The sequence below is a fragment of the Callorhinus ursinus genome, unplaced genomic scaffold (assembly GCF_003265705.2).
Source record: "Callorhinus ursinus isolate GAN/ISIS: 27379988/994484 unplaced genomic scaffold, GSC_fseal_2.0 scaffold20, whole genome shotgun sequence".
Classification (NCBI taxonomy): domain Eukaryota; kingdom Metazoa; phylum Chordata; class Mammalia; order Carnivora; family Otariidae; genus Callorhinus; species Callorhinus ursinus.
Window position 1 is genome coordinate 25532985 of NW_027397082.1, and position 22822 is coordinate 25555806.

At 38.4% G+C, this 22822-nt stretch overlaps 1 protein-coding gene across 4 annotated transcripts in view; it reads right to left on the reverse strand.

Moving 5' to 3' along the window:
* Positions 1 to 1583: 1583 nt before the first annotated feature.
* The window catches only part of EXOC6 (exocyst complex component 6), a 245058-nt gene continuing 223819 nt past the window's right edge, over positions 1584 to 22822 (reverse strand). For 3 of the 4 annotated variants that reach the window (XM_025881148.2, XM_025881146.2, XM_025881150.2), the window contains 3 exons: positions 3755 to 3867; positions 1961 to 2879; positions 1584 to 1922 (listed from right to left, as the gene is read on the reverse strand). In XM_025881148.2, the coding sequence (XP_025736933.1) occupies positions 2747 to 2879; positions 3755 to 3867 (246 nt within the window). In that variant the 3' untranslated portion in view covers positions 1584 to 1922; positions 1961 to 2746. The other variant, XM_025881147.2, reaches the window with a different exon arrangement.

A 22822-nucleotide genomic window follows, 5' to 3' on the forward strand; every position in this document is an offset into this window, starting at 1 on the left:
GCGCTGGGAGTGCGCAGTGCTCACCTGTTCGGTCCGGAAAGGGCCTGGGACTTGCGGGCCAAAACCGAGATTTATGATCTCGGAAAAAAGGACGTCGCTCTAGAAGCAGACTGGTATAGCAGAAGGCGGCTGTGACCACACGCCCTGAGGGAAGGTGCCCTCCTCTAGCCCGACGGCTTCTGGGCCCAAATGCCAGTCCCTCTCCCGGGCGCCGACTGCCTCGGGACCGCTCCCTCCCGGCATCCGCGGGCACCTCCCACCTCCTCCCCGGGTCAGCACTCCTTTGATAGAAGCAGCAAAGGCGAGCAAAGAGAGGAGCAACTCACCGGCGTTGCCAACGTGGGCTGCGATCACCGGGGCTGTTAGACCCCCGCCCCACCTCCCTCTCTACTCGGCCCACCCTGGCCACATTTATATAGATATTGGCTCCCTCCCTATGGACCGATCCCGATTCCTACTACGTGACGCGCCCATGCATATTTAAAACGCTCGGAGCAGAGTCATGATTGGAGGCGGTGGGCAGCGGCACGCTCACCCGGGGGCTAGGAGTAGGGAGTGGCAGATCCTCGGGCGGGGCCTGCCGTTTCGCGCCAGAAGTTCCCGGCTGGGCGCCGCGGCTCCGCGGGTGGGCGAACCTCGCGCCCTGGGCTGACGCGGGCTCTCTGGCGTCCCCACCCTCGAGGCTGTAGGTGCCCTTCCCCTCTCGGCACTCCAGGGTTGAAGGACTGGGGTTTAGGGTTTGTCGCCTTTACTCTGTTTCAGTTTCCAGGGAAATTGAGGTCTTCGATGCCTGCCTTGCATTGGAAGCACCTACAAGGGACACCCGGGGTCGGGATTCCCGGACATTCCCCACACCGCCCCGGTTTCTGATCTACCACTCCAGGGCCCCTGCAAAAGATGGTAGTATCATTGCTGCCCAAAGCTTCACTGAGACATCCTAATCCCACCAGAAGCAGATATCTCGGGGGCGTTTCGGGTCTCTATAGGGCTGAATTCACCGTTCCTTCCCACTCTGGAGGCCACCCACCCCAGTCGGTCTACCTGGTTGCTTCTCCGGTGTTTTGTGTCTGGTCCCCTGGGCTCTTGCGTCCCTGTCCCTACAGTGCAACCCGAGGGTTGGCGGGGAGTGGCAGGGCTGCTATATGCATTACAGAATAAAGTGAATCTCATAGCTACGAACCCACAGTGGTCTACTCCAAGCAGTACAAAGGCGGCGTCTCTCCGGATCCGGGGACGCCTCAGCCAAAGCCAGGGAGACATCCCGAGTGCCCTGCAGGGCTACATAAGGCACGCGAGGGATAGCCACATTCCAGTCTTCAAAAAAGAGCTAGCTGTTCAACGCTCCTCTTCTAACTTCCAGACGTTATTGTGCCTGAAGAATTACCACGTTTTCCATGTAGTATTTTTTAAAATGTGAAGTACTTTAGAATTGAGATGGTCAAGAGAATAAATGCTTATTATCTTTGTTTTGGTGACACTCCCCATTCCAATAACTAGGGAATAAGAGTTTTTCTGAAGGAAGCAGTTTTTTCAATCAGGAAGCTCTGAATAGATGCAACAGCAATGCATTTTCAACAACTTGCTCAACCTTTTTTTTTTTTAATATTTCATCACAAAATCAAGAAACGGACATAATTCTTTACACTTATTTTACAGAGTCAAGTGTAAGTTTCTTACAGGCATAAATCCTGAAAATGCAAAAGGAATAGTCAGCATAAATACAATGAAAAAAAGTTAGGGTCAGGTTGATAACTACCATTTGGACCATAGTAATTTACACAGAAAAAAATGTACATTCATTTTAGATTTTCCAGAATTCATTTGGTTTGGCTTGTTTCCATACTGAGGATAGGTACTGAGATCTGCTATTTGAAGAAAGTAACCTGACCCCTGTGGTAACGTCTGCGTGTGTAGGAACATATCTACTTCCCTGTGGTAACGTCTGCGTGTAGGAACATACCTACTTTAGCACAAGCAGCACCTGAAGTGGTTTACCCCGCTTCGTTCCTGTCCTCTCTTTTAACTTGAACCAAACCAACCCAAATAAATCCTAGAATGGGGTCAGCTACAAACAATATAGTTAGAAATAGTAACCCTGCTAGAGAGAAACAACACTACATCTTTAGAAAATCCAAACACCTTTTCTTCATATTCAGAGCATTAAATTAAACCACCCAAGCAGAACAACTAACTCACATTCTTACTGAGTTAAATCAAGGTTGATTTCAGGGACTTTAAAGATTTGTATATTTCCCCCTCAGAATCTGCAGAATTGGAAAATTTAGTCTACTTAAATCATATTGAGATGAAAATAAAAGTTAACAGTTACAAAATGACAGTGAAATACTCCCATATCAGACATGATTACATTTCAAAACTGGATACTAATGAAAAAAACCACAAAAGTCATTCAAGTCTGAATAGAAAAGAATACTTACATATAGAGGCATATAAGCTTTTTCTAATGAATTTACAATCAATTTCATATACAATATTTGACCTGATTTAAATATTACGTTTTGCTTTTCCCTAAAAGTGAAAAAAATTAATGTCACACTTTCCATATATAAAATAGTATCCAATTATTTAAAAATCTGCACAAATGATATTTTTATTGTTTCTTGTTTAATTTCTCATCAGTGTCTCTTTTCTGTGTTTTTAAATTCTACAAACAAATTACTGTATCATGACCCATTAGAGATCAACGTTGAATCACAGATTTGGTGTCACTGAGTGCAATCCAAGTCTATGTGTGCTGGGACATACCATTCACCAAACTTCTCAGCTGCTTCACAACTGTCTCTATCAACTTCTGTTTGTCTCGATCATTCTTCCTGAACTGAGCAAATATATTGTTCTTTTTGCTAGTATCCTTCATCCTAGGAATATATATGAATGAAGAGGCTTGGTAAAGGGAAATTAAAAGCTATGCTGTCACAAGTAAAATATCTTGGCATGCTCTGAATTATCTCACACTAATCCTTATGCTTGAAAAATATACTTCAAAGAAAATAGGTACTAATAAAAATACAGAGCAACTACACAAAATATTAGCAGCTTTATTTTACATTCTATATGAAGAGGAGTTTTTGCATTAGTATGTAAATCTAAAGTATGTTAAGTTTTCTAATATCATAATATTTTCTAATATCATTCCATAATGTAGGCTAAAATACATACCCTTTATGGACTCTGCAAATCACATTCATAGCAAGACAAGGTGAAAGAAAAATAACATTAGAAAATTTAAAGCAGCGGGGTTTTTTTTGGTTTTTTTTTTTGGCCTCACTAGTGTTTCATGGCATGGTAAAATAAATTTACATTTATTTTAAACAGTTCCTTTTGTCCTCTGAAATCAAATATATCACAGATATTCTGAAATGTGGGAAAATAATATACATTTTTAATTCAAAAATAGAAAATTTTAATAGTGATACCTAAAATGAAATGTGATTAAGTGAAAAGAAAATCTGCCACATAATGAGGGAAAAAGTAACAACTAAACTTCTATTATTTTTAATTGGACAAGATGCACCAAAATTTTGTTCACATCAACAGGAACAGCAATCTCATAAAACTACACCAACACTACAACCAGGAAAGAAAGAGGCTTATGTTTTCGTCATTAAAATGGACTGAGTTTTTAAGCTCCATTTAGACATTTCTCTTTTGTTGAAAATCTCTAGTTGTTCAATCATCACTAAATCACAAAATGCTATAATGTTGTGCAAAAAAGTCTTCAGAATATACTTACTTCTCCAAAAGAGTAAGAGCTGTGTTTGGATTCACCCGAAGGTACTTAGAAGCTGGCTGTCCATAATCAGCTAGATAAGTAGACCAATCCCAAACCATAAACAGGTCAAGGAGCTGAGGAAGATAGGGCAAAAATGTTAAACCAACTTTTGACTATTTAGCCATGGCTAATACATACAGTATATGCCATTCTTGATCCACTTTAATATGACCTGCTTCTTAGATGGAACAGAATAAGGAATTCATTTTTAAAACTTTATCATTAACTATACTGTATAACCAAAACAGCACACAGTGTCTTTTTACTTTTGAAATTACTAAAATTGTCAGGTGTTACTTTTCTAATACAATACCTGATTGCATTCTCAAGCAATTATAAAATAATGAAAGTACTATTAATAGAATTATATTAACACTTGTACCTGATGTATAGAGATTTAATCTTTACTCATTATTCAGTTCATACTCCAATTTAATTAATAAGGGTTGGTGCTACTACCTGTTTGAAGAATTTCAAAGAACTTAAATTGAACCTTTTTTCTTAGAGGTTAAGTATGTTTACCTTTCAAAGAAGCCGTTTGTACCTAGACTTTTCCCAAAGTAATTTAAACCAAAAGCTCAGATAATCTCAATTAAGTGCATTAAACAACCTCTGCTGGATTCTCCCTGGTGATAGATCCTCAGCAGTATTATGAAATGAGGGCTTCAGGACTCAGCCTGTTAACTCTAGGCAATCATTTTGTATAAACAAACAACAACAAAAAGAAGCCCTCTTGTATTCCGTAGTGTCTTAAAATTGACTATTTGCTTTATAATCTCCAGTTAGAATTGTTGTCAAATATGGAAGTAATCTTTTAAAAGCAATGCCGTGCCTAAACCAAAGCACCAAACTCCTTATCCAACTTTAAAACCCTAATCTCCTTTAAGCCATTTAAAACCAACTTCCTATCCCCATTTGAATTGTTTCAGAAAGCTAAATACTTTACTTACTACCTTCCTTCAGTTTTTATATTATTCTTTCTTCTTGTTTTAACTCACTTTATAAGTAAGGGGTGTATTGGTTTTGCTTTCAATTGAAGGAAGCATTTGTATTTACTCATAGGATATGGGAGCCAAGCCACGGACTCTGGGAGGGATAAAACTTCTGGGGTGATTAAAACCTAAAGAAAGGTTACAAAAAAATAGCTCTTCTTTAGGAAGGTAATGGACTTGTCTGACTCTTTTCCCATCCAATATACAGCTATTAGTAGAGACGTTCCCATAAAAGGGTGAAAATTCCATAATGAAAATAGTAACTAGTATATTAAAAGCCACTCTATTTTCTTTTGGATAACATTCTAGGCTACATCAAAAGTTAAGATATTGGTACAAAAACTACACTGAAACAATGTTAAGAGAATATACTGTCTGGAAAAGAAATGTTATTTAAAGTTTAAAATTTATTTTAACTTCTGTGTAATTTTTGACTGTTGCTTAGCAACAAGCAACTTTCACAAAGAGGGAAAAGTTAACTTTCACACACACTGACAGTGAAAATGAAAATCGGCATAACATCTCTGGAATGTGATTTTATAAGACATGTTTAAGAACCCTATAAAAATGGCCATTCCCTTTGATTCAGTAATCCTAGTTCTAGGACTCAAACCTCGGGAAACAATAATAAAGGTAGAGAATAATAATGTTAATCTAAAAAATGTTAACTGTGTTATCAAAAAACCAAAGGGGGGGGAAGCCTGAAAATGGCCCAAGTCTCAATATTAAGAGAATGGTTAAGTAGTGAGGTTTATCTATCTGTTAAAATGAGTATCATGTAGATATTAGAATCGATGTTTACACAAAATTTTAAGTATCTTGGTAAGATGCCTGTGATAAATGTTCCTACTAAAATTACATAAACACCCATCAAAAAAGAATGGGAGAAAATTTTCGAGAATGTTAAGAATGGTTGTTATTTGTGTAGTGGGGTTATGGGTAACTTACTGAATTCTTCATTTTCATAATATTCCACAATGGCTATGTATTAACTCTAGATTTAGAAATAAGGTTTACATATTTATATATTAAAATAAATTTCAGTAATAAATACTCCTCACACAGTTGTTAACAAAAGCCTCATTTTGAAGGACTCCTCTTTTAGGTATAAGTGTGTGTTTACGCAAGTATGTGTGGGCATGCGCACAGTCAGCAGAAAGTAACCACTTAATACACCGGCTGTAATCTCCCTTTCTTTCCAAAAGGCATTAACAACATGACCTTTGGGGTTTGGAAGAGGAAGAGGCCTTAAAATAAGTCTCTTTTTCTCTTGGGTTGATCTACCCCCGGGTGGGAAAGGAGGAGTCTATTTAATGAATTTAAAACCTACACCAACTCCAACAGTGAATACAGAACTGGTTCTTCTACAAAACAGCAAAAAAACAGACTCTCCTAGATAAAGAAATATTCATTCACATGTGGTCAGATACTCATATGCAAATCTCTTATCACTAGAAATTACAGGAACCATAAAATTTAACCTGCCTGCCTACATGTCAACAAGTCTAATCTACATGCTTTTAAATTTACACTAGTATTTTATAGAAATATACATTGTGCATCATTAACTTGTAGATATTTATGGAAATCTGCATAAGGTTGAACATTCATGGTTAAGGAACTCACTGACAATGTGGAAAAAAGGCTAATGATCTGGGTAAGATTCATTTATTCATTCAACAAATACTGACTGCCCACCTATAATGTGCTAGTTACTGAGCTAGGCCAGAGATCCGGTACTGAATGAGACAAATGGTCCCTGTCCTTCTAGAGTTTACTTTTTAAGTGGGGAAAGTGGGGAGGTGACAGTTAACAAGGAAACAATGTTTTGATGTTGACATGAAGAAATTATAAAAGAAAAAAAAACTATTCACACAATCCTAGAAATTTAAACTACAGTAACACATGAGGAAGCTATGATCAATTTATTTAAAAAATTTTTTTAATTTTTTCATTTTTTTAGCTTCAAGTTTTTATTTAAATTCCAGTTAACATACAGGGAAGCTACAATCAATTTATTTTATTTATTTTTGAAGATTTTATTTATTTGAAAGAGAGAGGGCACAAAGGGGGAAGGAGCAGAGGGAGAGAGAGAAGCAGGCTCCCCGCTGAGCAGGGAGCCCAATGTGGGGCTCGATCCCAGGACCCTGGGATCATGACCTGAGCTGGAGGCAGACGCTTAATGACTGAGCCACACAGGCGCCCTGCTACAATCAATTTAATATTAAGACAGAAGCTGCTGATTTCTATAGGAGCCAGTGACTGCTTGCTCATTATTCTCAGCCCACGCACCCAGTGGCTATAGACTCAAGCACCATTTCTGTGTCTGTGCCCCAAAGGATGCATGGATACAGGTGCAGAGGAAGTATTGGGCCAGGAAGCACACTGCCCTCCTATCCTGATTTTTCATTTCCATGTGTGTAAGGATTTTTCAAATGCATAATACTGCATTTAATAAGTAAATAGAAACAAACTTCATAAAGCTAGGCAGGCAAACGCATGAAGTGTGTTCAGCAGAGTGTAACCACTCAGTAGACATTCAAGAAATAACTTACTAATTGATGATGCCAGACCATCCCAAGTTTACCCGGGAGCTTTTTCCTAGGCTTTTCAGAGTATAAAAAAATGAGCACCCTACAGACTTCTTTGGCTTATGCTCACAGCTCTCTGGAAAACACCAGTGTGGGCCTGTGGGCAAACTAGGGCAAGTGAATGTAGTCAATTGACTTCCCTCCACTGTTCCCCGGCCTTTCCCTGGGGCACTGGTAAAGAAAATAGATTCCCTCATGATAAAGACTTGGATCTAATGTAAGTAAGAGTTAAATGATCTTTCTAGAGAAAGAACCAATTCTTTCTTTCTCTAATATTTCTGAATGGTCTATCAGTGTCCCTCATCCGTAATTATTACAAGGTCCTATTTCACTTTTTTAAATTGAAGTATAATTGCCATACAATATCCCATGGGTTTCAGGTATACATCGTAGTGATTTGATATTTTTATACATCACAAAATGATCCCCAAGGTAAGTCTAGTTACCATCTGTCACCATACAAAGTTATTACAATATTACTGACTATATATCCTATGCTGTACATTACATCCCTGTGACTTATTTATTTTACAACTGGAAGTTTGTACCTGTTAAACCCTTTTACTTATTTCATCCACTCCGAAACCACTCCCCACTCTGGTAACCAACAGTTTGTCTCCTGTATTTATGAGTCTGTTTCTGTTTTGTTTGCTCACTTGTTTTTTTTTTTTTAGATTCCACATATAAGTGAAATCATACAGTATTTGTTTTTCTCTGACTTACTTCATTTAGCATAATACCCTCTAGGTCCATTCATGTGATCACAAATGGCAAGATTTCATTTCTTTTTACGGCTGAACAACATTCCATTATATATATATATATATATATATTCCATATATCTCCCACAGCTTCTTTATCCATTTACCGACTGACGGACACTTTGGTTGCTTCCACATCTTGGTGACTGTAAATTATGCCACAGTGAACATACTGGGTGCATATATCTCTTTAAATTGGTGTTTTTGTTTCCTTTGGATAAATACCTAGAAGTGGGATTGCTGGATCCACACCCAGCGTGGAGCCTGACAGCGGGGTTCGATCTCACAACCCCGAGATCATGACCTGAGACAGATGCTCAACTGACTGAGCCACCCAGATGCCCTGGAATTGCTGGATCTTATGGCAGTTCTATTTTTAATTTTTTGAGGAACCTCCACACTGCTGTCCATGGTGGCTGCACCAATTCACATTCCTACCAGCAGGGCACAAGGGTTTCCTTTCCTCCACATCCTTGCCAACACTTGCTATTTCTTTGTCTTTCTCATAGATGTGAGGGGAAATCTCATTGTAATTTGATTTGCGTTTTCCTGACGATTAGTGATGTTTAGCATTTTTTCATGTGCCCATTGGCCATCTATGTATCTTCTTTGGAAAAATGTCTATTCAAGTCCTGGATTGTTTTGGGGGGGTTGATATTCAGTTGTGTAAGTTTTTTTTTAAATATATTTTGGATATTAACCCTTTATCGAATCTATGATTTGCAAATCTCTTCACCCATTAGATAACTTGCCTTTTTGTTTTGTTGATGGTCTCCTTTGCTGTGCAAAAGCTTTGCAGTTTGATGTAATCCCACTTTTTCACATTTTAAAGTACAATTTTTTTTTTTTTAATTATCAACTGAAGCTTTATTTCTCATTGCTTGGAGAATAATTGAAGGGTAGATGGAAAGAGGGAGGGAAGGACAGAGGGACTGCGGGAGAAAGAATCCTGCAAGGAGGAGGGGCTGGACTGGGGAAGATGAGAAGCATGTACAGGGCAAAGGGGCAACTGGACAATAGGAGATACTGAATGGAGGGGGAGGGAAGTTACAGGGGGCATGAAACTCAGAACCAGCCACGGGGGGGGGGCGAGTTAAAGTACAGTTCTATTGAAGTAAAAGATGTAACACAAAACTAGGACATTATTCTTGGGTCCTACCCTAACCTTATGCCAAGCGAGAGTTATGCAATGAGCTCATTTTATAGGCTGCTACCCATGCCTGTTCATGATCTCTGATCTTTGGAATAATTTAAAAAGAACATGCCTGCTCTGGAGCAAGAGTGTGATAGGAAGGGATGAGGAAAGTGGAGTGGTGCCAGAAAAAAACCACTGACACTCACCTTCACTCCACACACAATCATAGCCTTGGGGTCCCTCCCTCACATTTGGTCAGGTTTCACAGGATGCACTATATCCTTAATATTAAAACCTAAGTTATGGAAAACCTCTCTTCTCTACCTTAAGCTCTGCTCCCTTTTAGATGGCGTTACACAAATAATACATGTTATTAATTACACAAAATCTCTCTCAGTCTTGTAAATAAACAGTAAGACACAGTCTCAACAGGTGAATTTATTAACATATATACCTGATATTCAAAGATGTAGATCAAACATGAACAAAAACAAAAATCTCCCCTAGATTATTCAAAAGCAATTTTACAATTACTTATTAAAGGATAAAGTCAGGCATATTATAATGAAAATTGGTATTAAGTTCTATAAATGGGTTTGTTCCAATAGTCAAGTAAAATAATTCTACCTTAAATCCTTTTGGGAAGTAAGCAAAGTATGGATCATACAAAAATGAATAGCAAAATAAGATGCCTTAGTTCTATCTCATCATGATTTATAAGATTATCTAAAATTAGTATCCTAACTTCTTTTTTCACCAAGGATTCAAAAATACCCTTCATAACTAATCTGGTAACATAAAGTGGACTTATGCCAATATCTGTAAGTGAGTGGTAAGTTTCACTTCCTCAGCATTCCCTGTGTGTGTCCAGCAAACAAAAAGATTTAGCTTAAGGAAAGATAGGGTTGCATGGGTGGTCCCATTTATATGCTCAAAATAGTTGAATCACTTCAGAATCACTGAAGAATTCGTTTGTGTCAAGGCATCTGGCTTGCTGACAGTTTCTCATCCTAAGTCTCACTCCCAGTGTCCACCCAAGAAACTTGGAGTCTTGGACCTGTTGAGATCACTTTGTGCAAATGACACAATGAATCTAGGCCGACTTAAAACCATTCTATGGAACTCTTGAAGTGACTTTTTGCCTTTGTAAAAGTGAACTCAGAGTGCCAGGTCATTTTTTCCTTGAATCTGGTTTAGCTTTCTTTGTTTTGAGTCTTTTGGGTTTTGCTTTTGAAGCACCTCAGGGGCAGTGACCCAAGACAGAAGATAAATAAAGCTAAGCCAACCTCAAGAGAAAAGCAATTGGGGATACCAGGTTTGCTTTTGTAAATGTGAACAGTGACCTGGGGGCTCAGGTCAACCTTAGTCCCCCAAATTCCCTTTTCCAAACACCAAATCCACCTGGGACCTCAGAGTTGCTTTGCAGATTCCAAAAGTAAAGCAGATCATTTTTCCTCTCCCTCCGAAACAGAAAGCCAATGCAAGGGTTCCTAGAGCACTTCAGAGATGTAAACAGCAATGAAAATCCTAAACCATAATACAGCTTTAACGAAGAAATATGAGCAATTAGGCACTGGGGATTCAAGAAAAATGGGTCTTACTAAATCAGTCCCAAAGGGGGAAAATACAAGTCCTTTTTCTAAATAGATGTTGAAATCAAATGATGAGCTCAATATGATTTTTAAAGCTTTTGGCTTTACCCCCTTTCCAACTATCTGAAAACAGCACATACGGAAAACTCCACATGAAGCACAGAAGAGAAGTTTAAGTAGTAGCCAGAAAGGGCCTAGCCAAAAACTGTAAAGCAGCAGTATTGTGCCTCCACTCACCTCACTTTTTGCGCTCAGGTGTTAACTGCCCTCAAGCTGCCTCATGCTTTCTGATACACATGACCCCTAACCCACACCTACCCTCTTCAAATGTCCCATTTGCCAAACCTGTTCTCCACTGGCTTTTCCACTCCCACCTACATAGGACCAGGAGCAAGCTTTGGGCACAGCACTCTGTAGAGACTGTTTAAGGGCATCGACCTCTTCGGGTCATTTCACTAGGGTGAACTGCACACAGTAGAAGTAGAATGTTCTCAAAGTATTTTTGATGGTAAGCTATGTTGTACTCCTAGATAAACTCCTTGCGTCGGTTTGGAATTTGGGAAAAGAGGCAAAAAATGGAATTTACATAATCAGATTTATACACATCCACATTTGCTTTATCTTTAATTTTTTGGTCACTATCATGGCTAAAATGGCATACATATACATACAGATATATGATTTTCTGTGGTTAATTTATTAAAATTATTTTTACCAAGTAATACATGGTTAATAATCATAAAAACCAAAGGCCCCTGCCCCACCCTTCCCATTCTTAGAAGCAATCACATTTAACTCCTTCTGTTTAATTGCTTCTCATTCTTAGAAGCAATCACATTTAACTCCCAGTATGGAGCCCAGTGTGGGGCTTGAACTCACAACCCTGGGATCAAGAAATACAAGAAATCACTTGTAATTCAGTGTCTCTAAATATTTTCTAATTTTTGATTTATCAGCTTGCAGCTATCACATATGACAGTTTACCTTAGACAACCTTCCTATTTTTTGATTGCTATCACAATTTTTCTCTATTTTTGCTTTTATAACTTTAATATAATTAAACTGCTATTTCTTGTTCTGTTACTTTTACAAAAATTTTTAAGGCAGCTTTGAAATGTATTTCACATACAATTCATCCATTTAAAGTGTACAAATCAATGGTTTTGAATATATTCAAGGAGTTGTGCAGCCATCTCCATCAATTTTAGAATATTTTTATCACCCCATACCATTAGCAGTCACTCTCCAAACAGGAGTCATATAACATGTGGTCTTTTGTAACAAGTTTCTGTCAATTAGCATGATGTTTTCAAGGGTCATCCATGTTGTAGCATATGTCATTACTTCATTCCTTTTTATTGCCAAATAATATTCTATTGTATGGATATGCCACATTTTGTTCATCCATTCATCAGTTAATGGACATCTGGGTTATTTCCGTTTTTCAGCTATTATGAACGATACTGCTGTGAACATTCATGTACAAGTTTTTGTGTGGATATGTTTTTATTTTTCTTGGGTATATACCTGGGAGTAGAATTTGTTACATAAGCTTTTAAGAGGATCTTCTGACTCTCCATTAGTAACATAAGAAATTAACATCTTATATGGTTGAGTTTTAAAATAATTCTTTGGCAATTGGGGTTTAAATTACTTATATATTTACACCCAAATAACAATAGATATTTAACTAAAGTTTCCTAAAAGTTCTTTATAAATGCTGAAATATGTTAATAAAATTATTATCAAGAATTTTTCTAGCCTCTATTTCTGAAAAGCAAAATCCCTATAATTATCCAAAACAGGAAAGAAAATTTCAGATAGTTTCCTCAGGTACATTTACCTCAAATAGTTGAGTATGATTTTGATTTTTATAATACCTTCACATATATACTTGGCTTGTTTTTCTTCAGTCATGAGACTACCTAATTCAGCTTCCTGATATTAAAAGGTAGGTTACCTATTGAACAATAGCATTTACCTAATTACCCAAACCAGAAATCTGCATTCAGTCTGTTTTGGTTGAGACCAGCAGGTACCCCGTTTGTCTGTTAGTTTGTTTTTAAGTAGGCTCCATGCCCAGTATGGAGCCCAATGTGGGGCTTGAACTCACAACCCTGGGATCGAGACCTGAACTGAGATCAAGAGTTACACACTCAACCAACTGAGCCACCCCAGCGTCCCATCATTCAGTCTGTTTTGACTCCTCTCTTTCAAAACTCTAGCATCTAACTTGTTGCTAAACTGTGCCAACTTAACCTCTTAAATATTTCTTGACATCACTTGCTTCCTACTTTCCATCCCTATTACTACTACTATTCTAGTTCAGGTATCATAATCTCTACCCTGGGGCCTTTGGTATCACCTATCCTGTTCTGCCTCTCCCTTCTAATACCCCAGATCCATCAATCTCCACACTGCTGCCAGAGAGATCCAGCTAAAATACAAATGTGATCATACCATTCACTTACTTAAAACAGTCAATGGCTTCCCAACTTCTTCAAGATAAATCTCAAATTCTTTAACATGAAATGCAAAGGGATCTTGCACCTAATCCAGGTTGTTGGGAAGAAAGAATTTCCTCTGCCCTTCAAGATCCTCCTAACTGGACTAAGAATCAAATTGCAATGAGACAGATTAAGTGGAGAAAATTAAATTTAATAGCTTACCTATGGAGAATCTACACAGACATGGAAATTCCAAAGACAATGAGGCAACATGAAGCTTAAATGAGCTAGAGACAGCAGTAGGGTCTGAGGATACAAAGGGAAGAAGGACCATTAGCAGGAAGGTAAAAGGAGATGTTTGGAAAACAAATGTTGCCCTATTATGCAGAGAAGTTTCTTAGGTAAAAGGGAGTCTGTTAATAGTTCTCTTCCTGGTACAAGCACGCAGTTGAGGGGGAGGTAAGGAGCTTTTCTTGTATCTGCTGGGTTTTAATTGCTTTTAGCCCAAAATAATGTTCATGCCACAGTGGACCATCTCGGGATGCCGACCCTTGGTCCCTACAAGGTCAACCTTTTGGCTTCCTCTCCTGCCTTGTAATTTAAGCTCCTAAACAAGGAATTCTCTTAAATACCATGATGACCCCCAGGATGTTGCTCATTTTCTTTTCCTCTGTGTGGAGTCCCTTTCCCCTCTTTCATCACCCATGTAACTCTTATTTATTCCATAAAATTTAAATTTCTCAAAATTTAAATCCTGCCTCTCTCAAGAAGCCCCCCAGGGCTTGGGTTGGGTTTTCTGTTCCTTTCATGTCCTCAGAGCTCCTGCCACATCTCTATCACAGGATTTTTCACAGTATATTGATGTGTCTACCAACCCATTAAAGAATTAAATATCAATTCCTTTTGTAGATTGAGTGATTCACGGCTATTTCAGCCCAGTCTCTTTCCAATATCCCAACAGTTGAAGTGCCTTTACTTCCTCCTAATAATGTACTTTGTAAGTGCCTCAAAGCTGGCAATTTGTGTTGCTTATATCTGTATCTTCACATTTGGCCCAGTATCTGGTATATAGTAGGCACCAAGTAAATGTATGTTGAGATGAACTGTATATGCTACCTTGTGACACAGAATTTTATAAGTCTATGCTGAACTCACATCTTATATACTAATAAGATAGCTATATTATTTACTTTAATGTGAACTATTAATAACTAAAACATCTCTGAATTTTTAGTAACACCTTATAATTATTTTGAAAGCTAGACTAGTCAATTTATTGACTGATTAATTTGTGCTATAGAATGCACGAGAAATATTTCACAACCAAAGTTCTGCTCCGAGATTACCTTTTGTAAACCAGTGATGCCACCATCAAACATGTTAAATAAACATTCCCAGGTCATACATTCAATTTTCTGTCCAGATTCATTACGTCATCTGCCGCATTTATGTAACAAGTAGTTTATGTAATTACTTCACCAATAAAGCTCTTACTTCCAATACTCAGAAAATCAAACCCTGAATCTCATGATGAGAGGTATTTACTAGACTTTTGATTTTCTCTGTAAGTCATTTTGCTTTAACAAAGCTATGGAGAAATAAGATCTGTTTGTATAAATTGTGTAAGACCTAGAACAATCAAGATAATATGATGAGCCAATGAAGAAAAATTAATATACAATGTGTCTATACTCCAGGATATAGTACTCGCTTGAATGAAGGGAGCTAGACTAGGCTGGAGCTTCATTATGTACTCCTTTAAACACACTTTAATTGATAAGAAGAGAAAGAGGGAGGGAATAACCACTTTTTTTTTTTTTAAGTTTTTTATTTATTTATTTGACAGAGAGAGGCACAGAGAGAAAGGGAACACAAGCAGGGGAAGCAGGAGAGGGAGAAGCAGGCTTCCCTCCGAGCAGGGAGCCCGATGTGGGACTCGATCCCAGGACCCCAGGATCATGACCTGAGCTGAAGGGAGACGCTTAACAACTGAGCCACCCAGGCGCCCACCACTTTTTTTTTTTTTAATAACCACTTTTTAAAAATTTGTGAATCTAAGTGGATGTTTCTCTCCCCTCCTCCCCACAGTTGTGATTTAAAATAAGGCACACAAAAACTTGGAGAATCTAACAGATAGATTAATTTAGTCTTCAACAAAATCAGTCATATACGTTTTACTCTAAAATATTAGTAAATCAAGTAATGTATAGTTTATAATTTGCCATTAGTTATAAATACAGAATTTTGGCTTTTGAAAAAACAAAGCTGAACTAAAATTAAAATCAGATACTTCGGCCCCTAGAATCATCTTATCTTCTTTAAAATGGAACTCAGGCCATTTGAGATAAATAAAACAAACCAAGACCATTAAATTCCAACCACTACAGGAGGAAAAGGAGGATAGTTTCCATGGTAATACCTTAGTAGGCAGTGACAAAAGTGGAGACCCCGTTCCAGTCACTGCATAACTAGACTTCACTCTGGTGAAATGGGGAATTTAATTTCAGATGTGTATCTCATTTGTTCTGCTTTCTAGAGACACGGTCTCAGTTTTATGTCCTAAAATATAAATATAGGTGCATTACCATTTTGCCATGGGTTCCCAAACGAATGAAGAGTTAGCTAGACTACTATACTTAGCATGATGGAAATACAGAGAATAAGAATCTCTGTGGTCTCCATTTAAGTCAAAGAATATTACACTATCTCACTGAGTATTTGTATTTAAAGGGGGTTTGCATCCTCATTCATTTCTTTCTTCCAAATCTTAAAAATATTTTGTAATCTTTATTCAAACAATTTAAAAAGGTATGTATTTAGTTTACTTTTCCAGAATCTAAAAGGCACTTCTTTTATGCTAGACATTTTATTAACCCTTAATTATCCAGTTACTTCCAAGCCTGATTGTATATGTAATTCCCTTTTGTCGGGTATAATAATTTGCTCAATCAACATGTCAGAACACTTGCTGCTTAGTTTGGTTCAACAGATAAATTCAGTTTTTCCACAGCCTCAAGGCATAATTAAATTTGAAAAAAAGGGTAGTTATCAAATACACTGAAGCTGATTCACTAGGTAGGAGTACACAGCAGGTAGCCATGGCTTACTCTGGGGCCTGATGCATGCCTGAGTGCTTAGTTATTAGACTTCTGGGGCAGGGTAACAGTGACAACACTGTGACATTCTGACTAATGCAGGTATCCACATGAACTTCAAAATGGGCAACAAACTTTAAGATGAAGCTTAGTTAAAAAGCACCTATGGGTAAAGACCCACTGGCGTCACACCTTCACTACAGGTTACAGAATTAAAAGATAAAAAGAGAAACTAAATAAAAACAGGAGGGGAAGGACTTATCTTCTTGGGAAGATGAATGCAGCCAGTGGAATTAAATAGATTGTGATCTAAGTCCTACAATGCTTGAATGATATGAATCTGTACAATGGGAGTGCAAAAAGAAATCCCTACCTGACCTCTGGATAACCTAAACAGGAAGTGAGGACATTTCTAAGCAAAATAGGCTGTGTCATCCTGTTAAAATAATTGTTTCCATTGACACTATGCATTAACAGTGTACACCAAGTCATCAGAAAAAACTCGTCATAAGAGTTTCTTCCTTGTAATACATAAAACAGAACTTGGCCCAGCACCCTCAACACAGTTGAGGGGGTAAAGTTTGTTGATAATTAGGAGGACAAAGAAGGGGAGAGAGGGATAACAAACAGGTAAGAAAGTTGGAAGTACTAAATATTTACAGATTGGTTGAAAATAAATTAATTTTAAAATATATATATATTTTAAAGATTTTATTTATTAGAGAGAGAGAGAGAGAGAGCACAAGCAGGGGAAGCAGCAGCAGCAGAGGGAGAAGAAGAGGAGACCCTGGGATCATGACCTGAGCCGAAGGCAGACGCTTAACCGACTGAGCCACCCAGGTGCCCCTAATAAAATACTTTTAAAGTTTTATTTATTTAAGTAATCTCTACACCTGACTTGGGGCTCAAACTCACACCCTTGAGATCAAGAGCTGCATGCTCTACAGACTGAGCCAGCCAGGTGCCCCATAAAAGGAATTTCATTCTTAATAAGACTCTGGGGTTATAACAGAGTATTCAATGATTTTAAGGAAACACTCAACAAACACTACAACTTAGAATGAGTCAGCTTTTTTTTCCAGAATAATTTTTTTATTTTTTATTTTTTTAAAAAGATTTTATTTATTTATTTGTCAGAGAGAGAGAGGAAGAGAAAGAGCAAGCAGGGGGAGCAGCAGAGGGAGAAGCAGGCTCCCTGCTGAGCAAGGAGCCCGATGCAGCACTCGATCCCAGGACCCTGAGATCATGACCTGAGCCAAAAGCAGCCACTTCACCAACTGAGCCACCCAGGTGCCTCCAGAATAATTTTTTTAAAAAGATTTATTCATTCACTTGAGAGAGAGTGCACGAGAGAGCAGGGGTAGAGGCTAAGGGAGAGGGAGAGACAATCTCAAGCAGACTCCATGCTGAGCACAAAGCCTGACACTAGGCTCAATCTCAGGACCCTGAGATCACGACCTGAGCCGAAACCAAGGGTTGGACACTCAACTGACTGTGCCACCCAGGCACCCCTTTTTCTGGAGTAAGTTTTAAATATCTGCTATTTGGTCACAGTGCTTCAGAATGTTAGAAACTGTAACCACTTGGGAAAAATCAAGCCCCTCCAATGCCTCACCTAATCAATATTCTATGGATATTATTTGTTTATCCAATTATATTTCACTTGGAAAAAAGTACTGTTTCTTATGACACCAATAGTGTATGTATCCTATGCCCTATTAAATTCCCTCCCAACTCAGTTTTTTTTTTTTTTAAATCAAGCTACTTTCATTTTGAATTGGTCATTTAAGGGAGTGATAAACTCTGGGTCTCAACTTCCTGTTCTGTAAAATGAAGGGGTCATATTTGCATGTGACAAGCACTCAATTTGACACAAGCAACGAAAAGATGATGATGACCCAGTCTTTGGATTCAAGGAGTTCTTCAGTGCAATGGAAAACATATTCACAAAAGCCTAATTATGAACTAAGATGCTAATTACACTGATGGAGTTATGTACAGGCTATTATTAGAGCATCCAATCTTGTTTGGGGAGTGCGAGGTAAACCCAAGAAGGCATCCGAGGTAGTACCTAAACTGAGTCTCAAAAAGGAGTTAATCATGGGGTGCCTGGGTGGCTCAGTTGGTTGAGAGTCTGACTCTTGGTTTCAACTCAGGTTGTGGTCTCAGGGTTGTGAGATCGAGCCCCACATCGGGCTCCACACTCAGCGTGGAGTCTGTTTGAGATTCTCTCTCTCTCTCTCTCTGCTTCTCCCCCTGCTTGAGCTCTCTCTCTCTCTAAAATAACTGAATAAAAATCTTTTTAAAAAAGGAGTTAATCAAGAGAAAGGCAGTGGTATTTCAAGCAAATGGGACAGCATGAGAAAAGGCACAAAGATGAGAAACAGTTGTGCTTAGCGGGGGAGAGAGAGGAGGATGGATAGGTAGTAGGCAGGTCATTAGGAAGGAAACAAGAGGATGGGTTTGAGAAATATTTAGGAGGAAAATTCCCTAGGCCACGATGATTGAATGTGGGGCATGGCAGAGTGATGCCATCAACCGTAACAGAGAACATGAAAAGATCTGATCTGAGAATGAGGGAAGATAATGTGTTGACAGCTTTGGCCACACAGGATGTAGGACACACATCCCAGTGGAAATGTGTACCAAGCAACTGCATACATATCTAGGGCATATAGCATTTGTGCCAGAGATCTGATGGAGAGTGGATGAGTTCACCCTGGCAGAATGTATACAGAGCAGAGTTCTAAGGACAAAAACCTCAGGGATACCAACATTTAGGGGGCAGGAAAAGGAAGCCACAAAAAAGACATAAAAAGAACGTTAAGAGAATATAGCTTTTGAAGATGAGAGAATTTTTTTTTAAGATTTTATTTATTTATTTGACAAAAAGTGAGCAAAAGCAGGGGGAGCAGCAGAGAGAGAGGGAAAAGCAGGCTCGATGTGGGGCTTAATCCCAGGACCCTGGGTTCATGACCTGAGCTGAAGGCAGACGTTTAACCAACTGAGCCACCCAGGCGCCCCGAAGAAGAGAGAATTTTAAAGAGGATTTGATCAACATTATCAAACACAGCAGAAAGAACCAATAAAATAAGGGATAAAAAGGTCTTCTGGCCCTCCCTGGTGACCTAAGTGAATGATGTTTGAGCACTGTGGCAAAGCCGAGAGTGGACTGAGGAATGAAGGGGATATGAGGAAATAATTATAAATAATTCTTTTAAAGAATGAGGATACAAAGGAGAAAAGAAAAAAGAGATTGTAAATGTTAGAATGAGACTAGAGAAGATATCTCCCTGCCCGCCCTCTCTCTCTCTCGAGTAGGAAAGATTTGAACATGTTTTTAGGCTAAGGTATTTAGGGAAAGGATAAAGTGGAGGAAAGGCAGATGAATAATGAAACAACTCCCATCGAAAGATGAGGTCATGGACATTGGAAGATGAGAGAACCGTGAATAAAATGGCTATCTATTACATGAGTCTGAGGGAGGAAAATGAGGATGCATGTAAATATAGATAAAGTGTTCAACTGCAAAAGCAAGAGTGAGGGGCACCTGGCTGGCTCCGTCAGTGGGGCATGTGGCTCTTGATCTCAGGGTTGTGAGCCCTACTTTGGATGTAGAGATGATTTAAAAAATAAAATCTTTTTTAAAAAACAAACAAAAAAAGTCACAATGAGAGATTGGTGGTGACAGAGATGAATGAAGGAGGCTCAAAGGGGCTGGAGCTTTCACTCAAGAGTGGAAGAACAGTGGTCTACAAATGGAAATTGGGATATTAGGAGAACAGGATCTCATTCATGCTGTGAAGTCTGTGAAAGGGTGCTTAGCTCCCACTAGAGAGCTCCTGGGTTAGCGTACCTCAGGATTCTAAGATGAGAGGGGAGGAAAACATTCTGCCAAAGCACTGAAGTTGTAGGGCCATTTACGTTGGAATGTCTTCATGATGGCACACCCTAAGAGGAGTAGACGTGAAAAGATACACAGTAAACAAAACAATGAGTGAATGAGACAGTAAAAAGGTCAGGAGGCCAGGACAGGAGTAAGATGTGGAAAGAGTAGGGAGAAAGTACCTCACTTGAATGAGTAATCAAACATTTTAATCTTTTTTTTTTTAAAGATTTTATTTGTTTGACACAGAGAGAGAGAAGGAAAGAGCAAGCACAAGCAGGGGGAATGACAGGCAGAGGAGAAGCAGGCTCCCCACTCAGCAGGGAGCCTGATGCGGGGCTCAATCCCAGGACCCTGGGATCATGACCTGAACTGAAGGCAGACGCTTAACTGACTGAGCCACCCAGGTGCCACAAACATTTTAATCTTCTAGAAACACCAGCTCTCAGGAAGAAATGATGAAGGCTGTCATGAGGTTTTTCAAAAGGGCAAAGAAGCCTCTATATGAACATAGACTTTCTCAAGACATCAGGAGCAGCAGCAAGGGCCCTGGTTAAGGGTAGAGTTTGTAGGAGGTTTGATTAGATTGTCTTAAGCATCTTCCAATTCTCAAGTCTTAGGATTTCATGACCATGAAAATCATTGAATCAAAGACTGAAGGTAACTGAATGAGAGTCAAAGAAAGAACTATAAATTGTAAAACAGTCTAGGGACTAAACTGTCACTTACTGTTAAGTACTAAAGCATTGTAATGTACACCTAAGAAGGAAGTTCAGGAAAAAAATATTATAAATTACTCCCAAACCAAATAATCCCGCGGTGCCTGGGTGGCTCAGTCATTAAGCGTCTGCCTTCAGCTCAGGTCATGATCCCAGGGTCCTGGGATCGAGCCCCGCGTCAGGCTCCCTACTTGGCGGGAGGCCTGCTTCTCCCTCTCCTACTCGCCCTGCTTTGTTCCCTCTCTCGCTCTCTTTCTGTCAAATAAATAAATAAAATATTAAAAAAGAAAAAATCAAATAATCCTTTCAGCAATTTTATCCTTTCAATATATATTAGTAAAAATTTTCACGATGACACATATCCACTTGGCTCTTAGAAAGTCACTACTGAACAAAAACCCACTAAATTTCTTTTAGTATATGGTTTTATAGATATAGGACATGGAATGCACCCCTTCTGAATGCTACCTGAATGTTAGCAGTGTTGAGGTCTCTCAGCCATCTAAATATGGGGATGGGTGGCTCTGCTGGCCCCCAAAATTTCACTCCTAAAGCATGGAGTATGTCCATGTACCTAGTTTTGGGGGTATGTTTGTTTTCCCTTTCTAACCAACTTATGAGTCCTTTAAGGGCAAAGATAATAGCTCTTACTTCTCCCTTAGGATACTCAATAAAAGCTTGTTGAACTGAACTAAATTGTGTTTCACAGAACACTCTGAGAAGCCGAAGAAGTTTAAGGACTGTGTCTTTTCTGCAACAAAAGGAAAATCAGAGAGATTAATGCAGAAGAAAAAGCTTCTAATTTAAACCACTGGAAAGCCTTTGCATAAATATTGTTTGAGTCAGGGACCCTTTCACACACACAGATTACCTTGAATGGACCCCGAGAGACTGATAGAGTCTCTACACAAAGTTCACTAATCACCTACTGTTAATTTTTCTTTATCTCCATTTTAGACCATTAGTTGTATTTGTGTACAACTTTTCACTTGAACGTCTCATTCCAGTGAAGTACAGGCTTTTCTATACTTTATAAAAGGGAAACTGAGCTTCAGAGAGATTAAGTGTCTTGTTCAAATTTATATGTAAAGTAGGATTAGGATCTAATTTCCTCAATTTATAAGTTAAGTGCTTAAAACAACCAGGTTAGAGTGGCTTAATTTATACAAGATTTCCTTTTATTTGTATGTATAACCAATCTGCGTTCAAAAAGAACTCTTGGTAAAGTTTTTTAGAACACTGTTGTAAGATTCACACTGGATATGGCAAATATTGTAAAGGCATTGTAAGGAATTTTGTCTTACACAGCAAAAAAGATCATATCGTGAATATGGTGGTTCTGGTTAGAATACTCATTAGTATGTTAAAGAGTGCAATAATTATTGCTGTTTTTCTGACAAAGCATTTAAATATTTAAACTTCTCATAATCTATCCTCCCAACTCAAAGAAATCTATAATAGAAAAAAAGTTTCTATTCAAAAAAAGGAAACAATTATTAGGGAAAAATATATCTTATACATGAATAATAGGGAGTTTGGCAAATATGTGAAATTAATGTTGAAAGAAGAATAAAGTTCCCTGTTGAATAGTGCCAATACTGAGTTTATATCTAATAATCAGTTTAATGGATGTATATTTATAAAGGCCAGCTATTACTATTATCCTTCATTGCTAGTAGACTATTCTAAAAATTTTAACCTATCCCTTTCAGTGAAAAAATTAGAAAGAACATTGATGATTAAAAACATTTAAATTTGGGACTACCTCTCTTTACATTATACACCAGCTTATAATTCCCAGTCTATGGAGA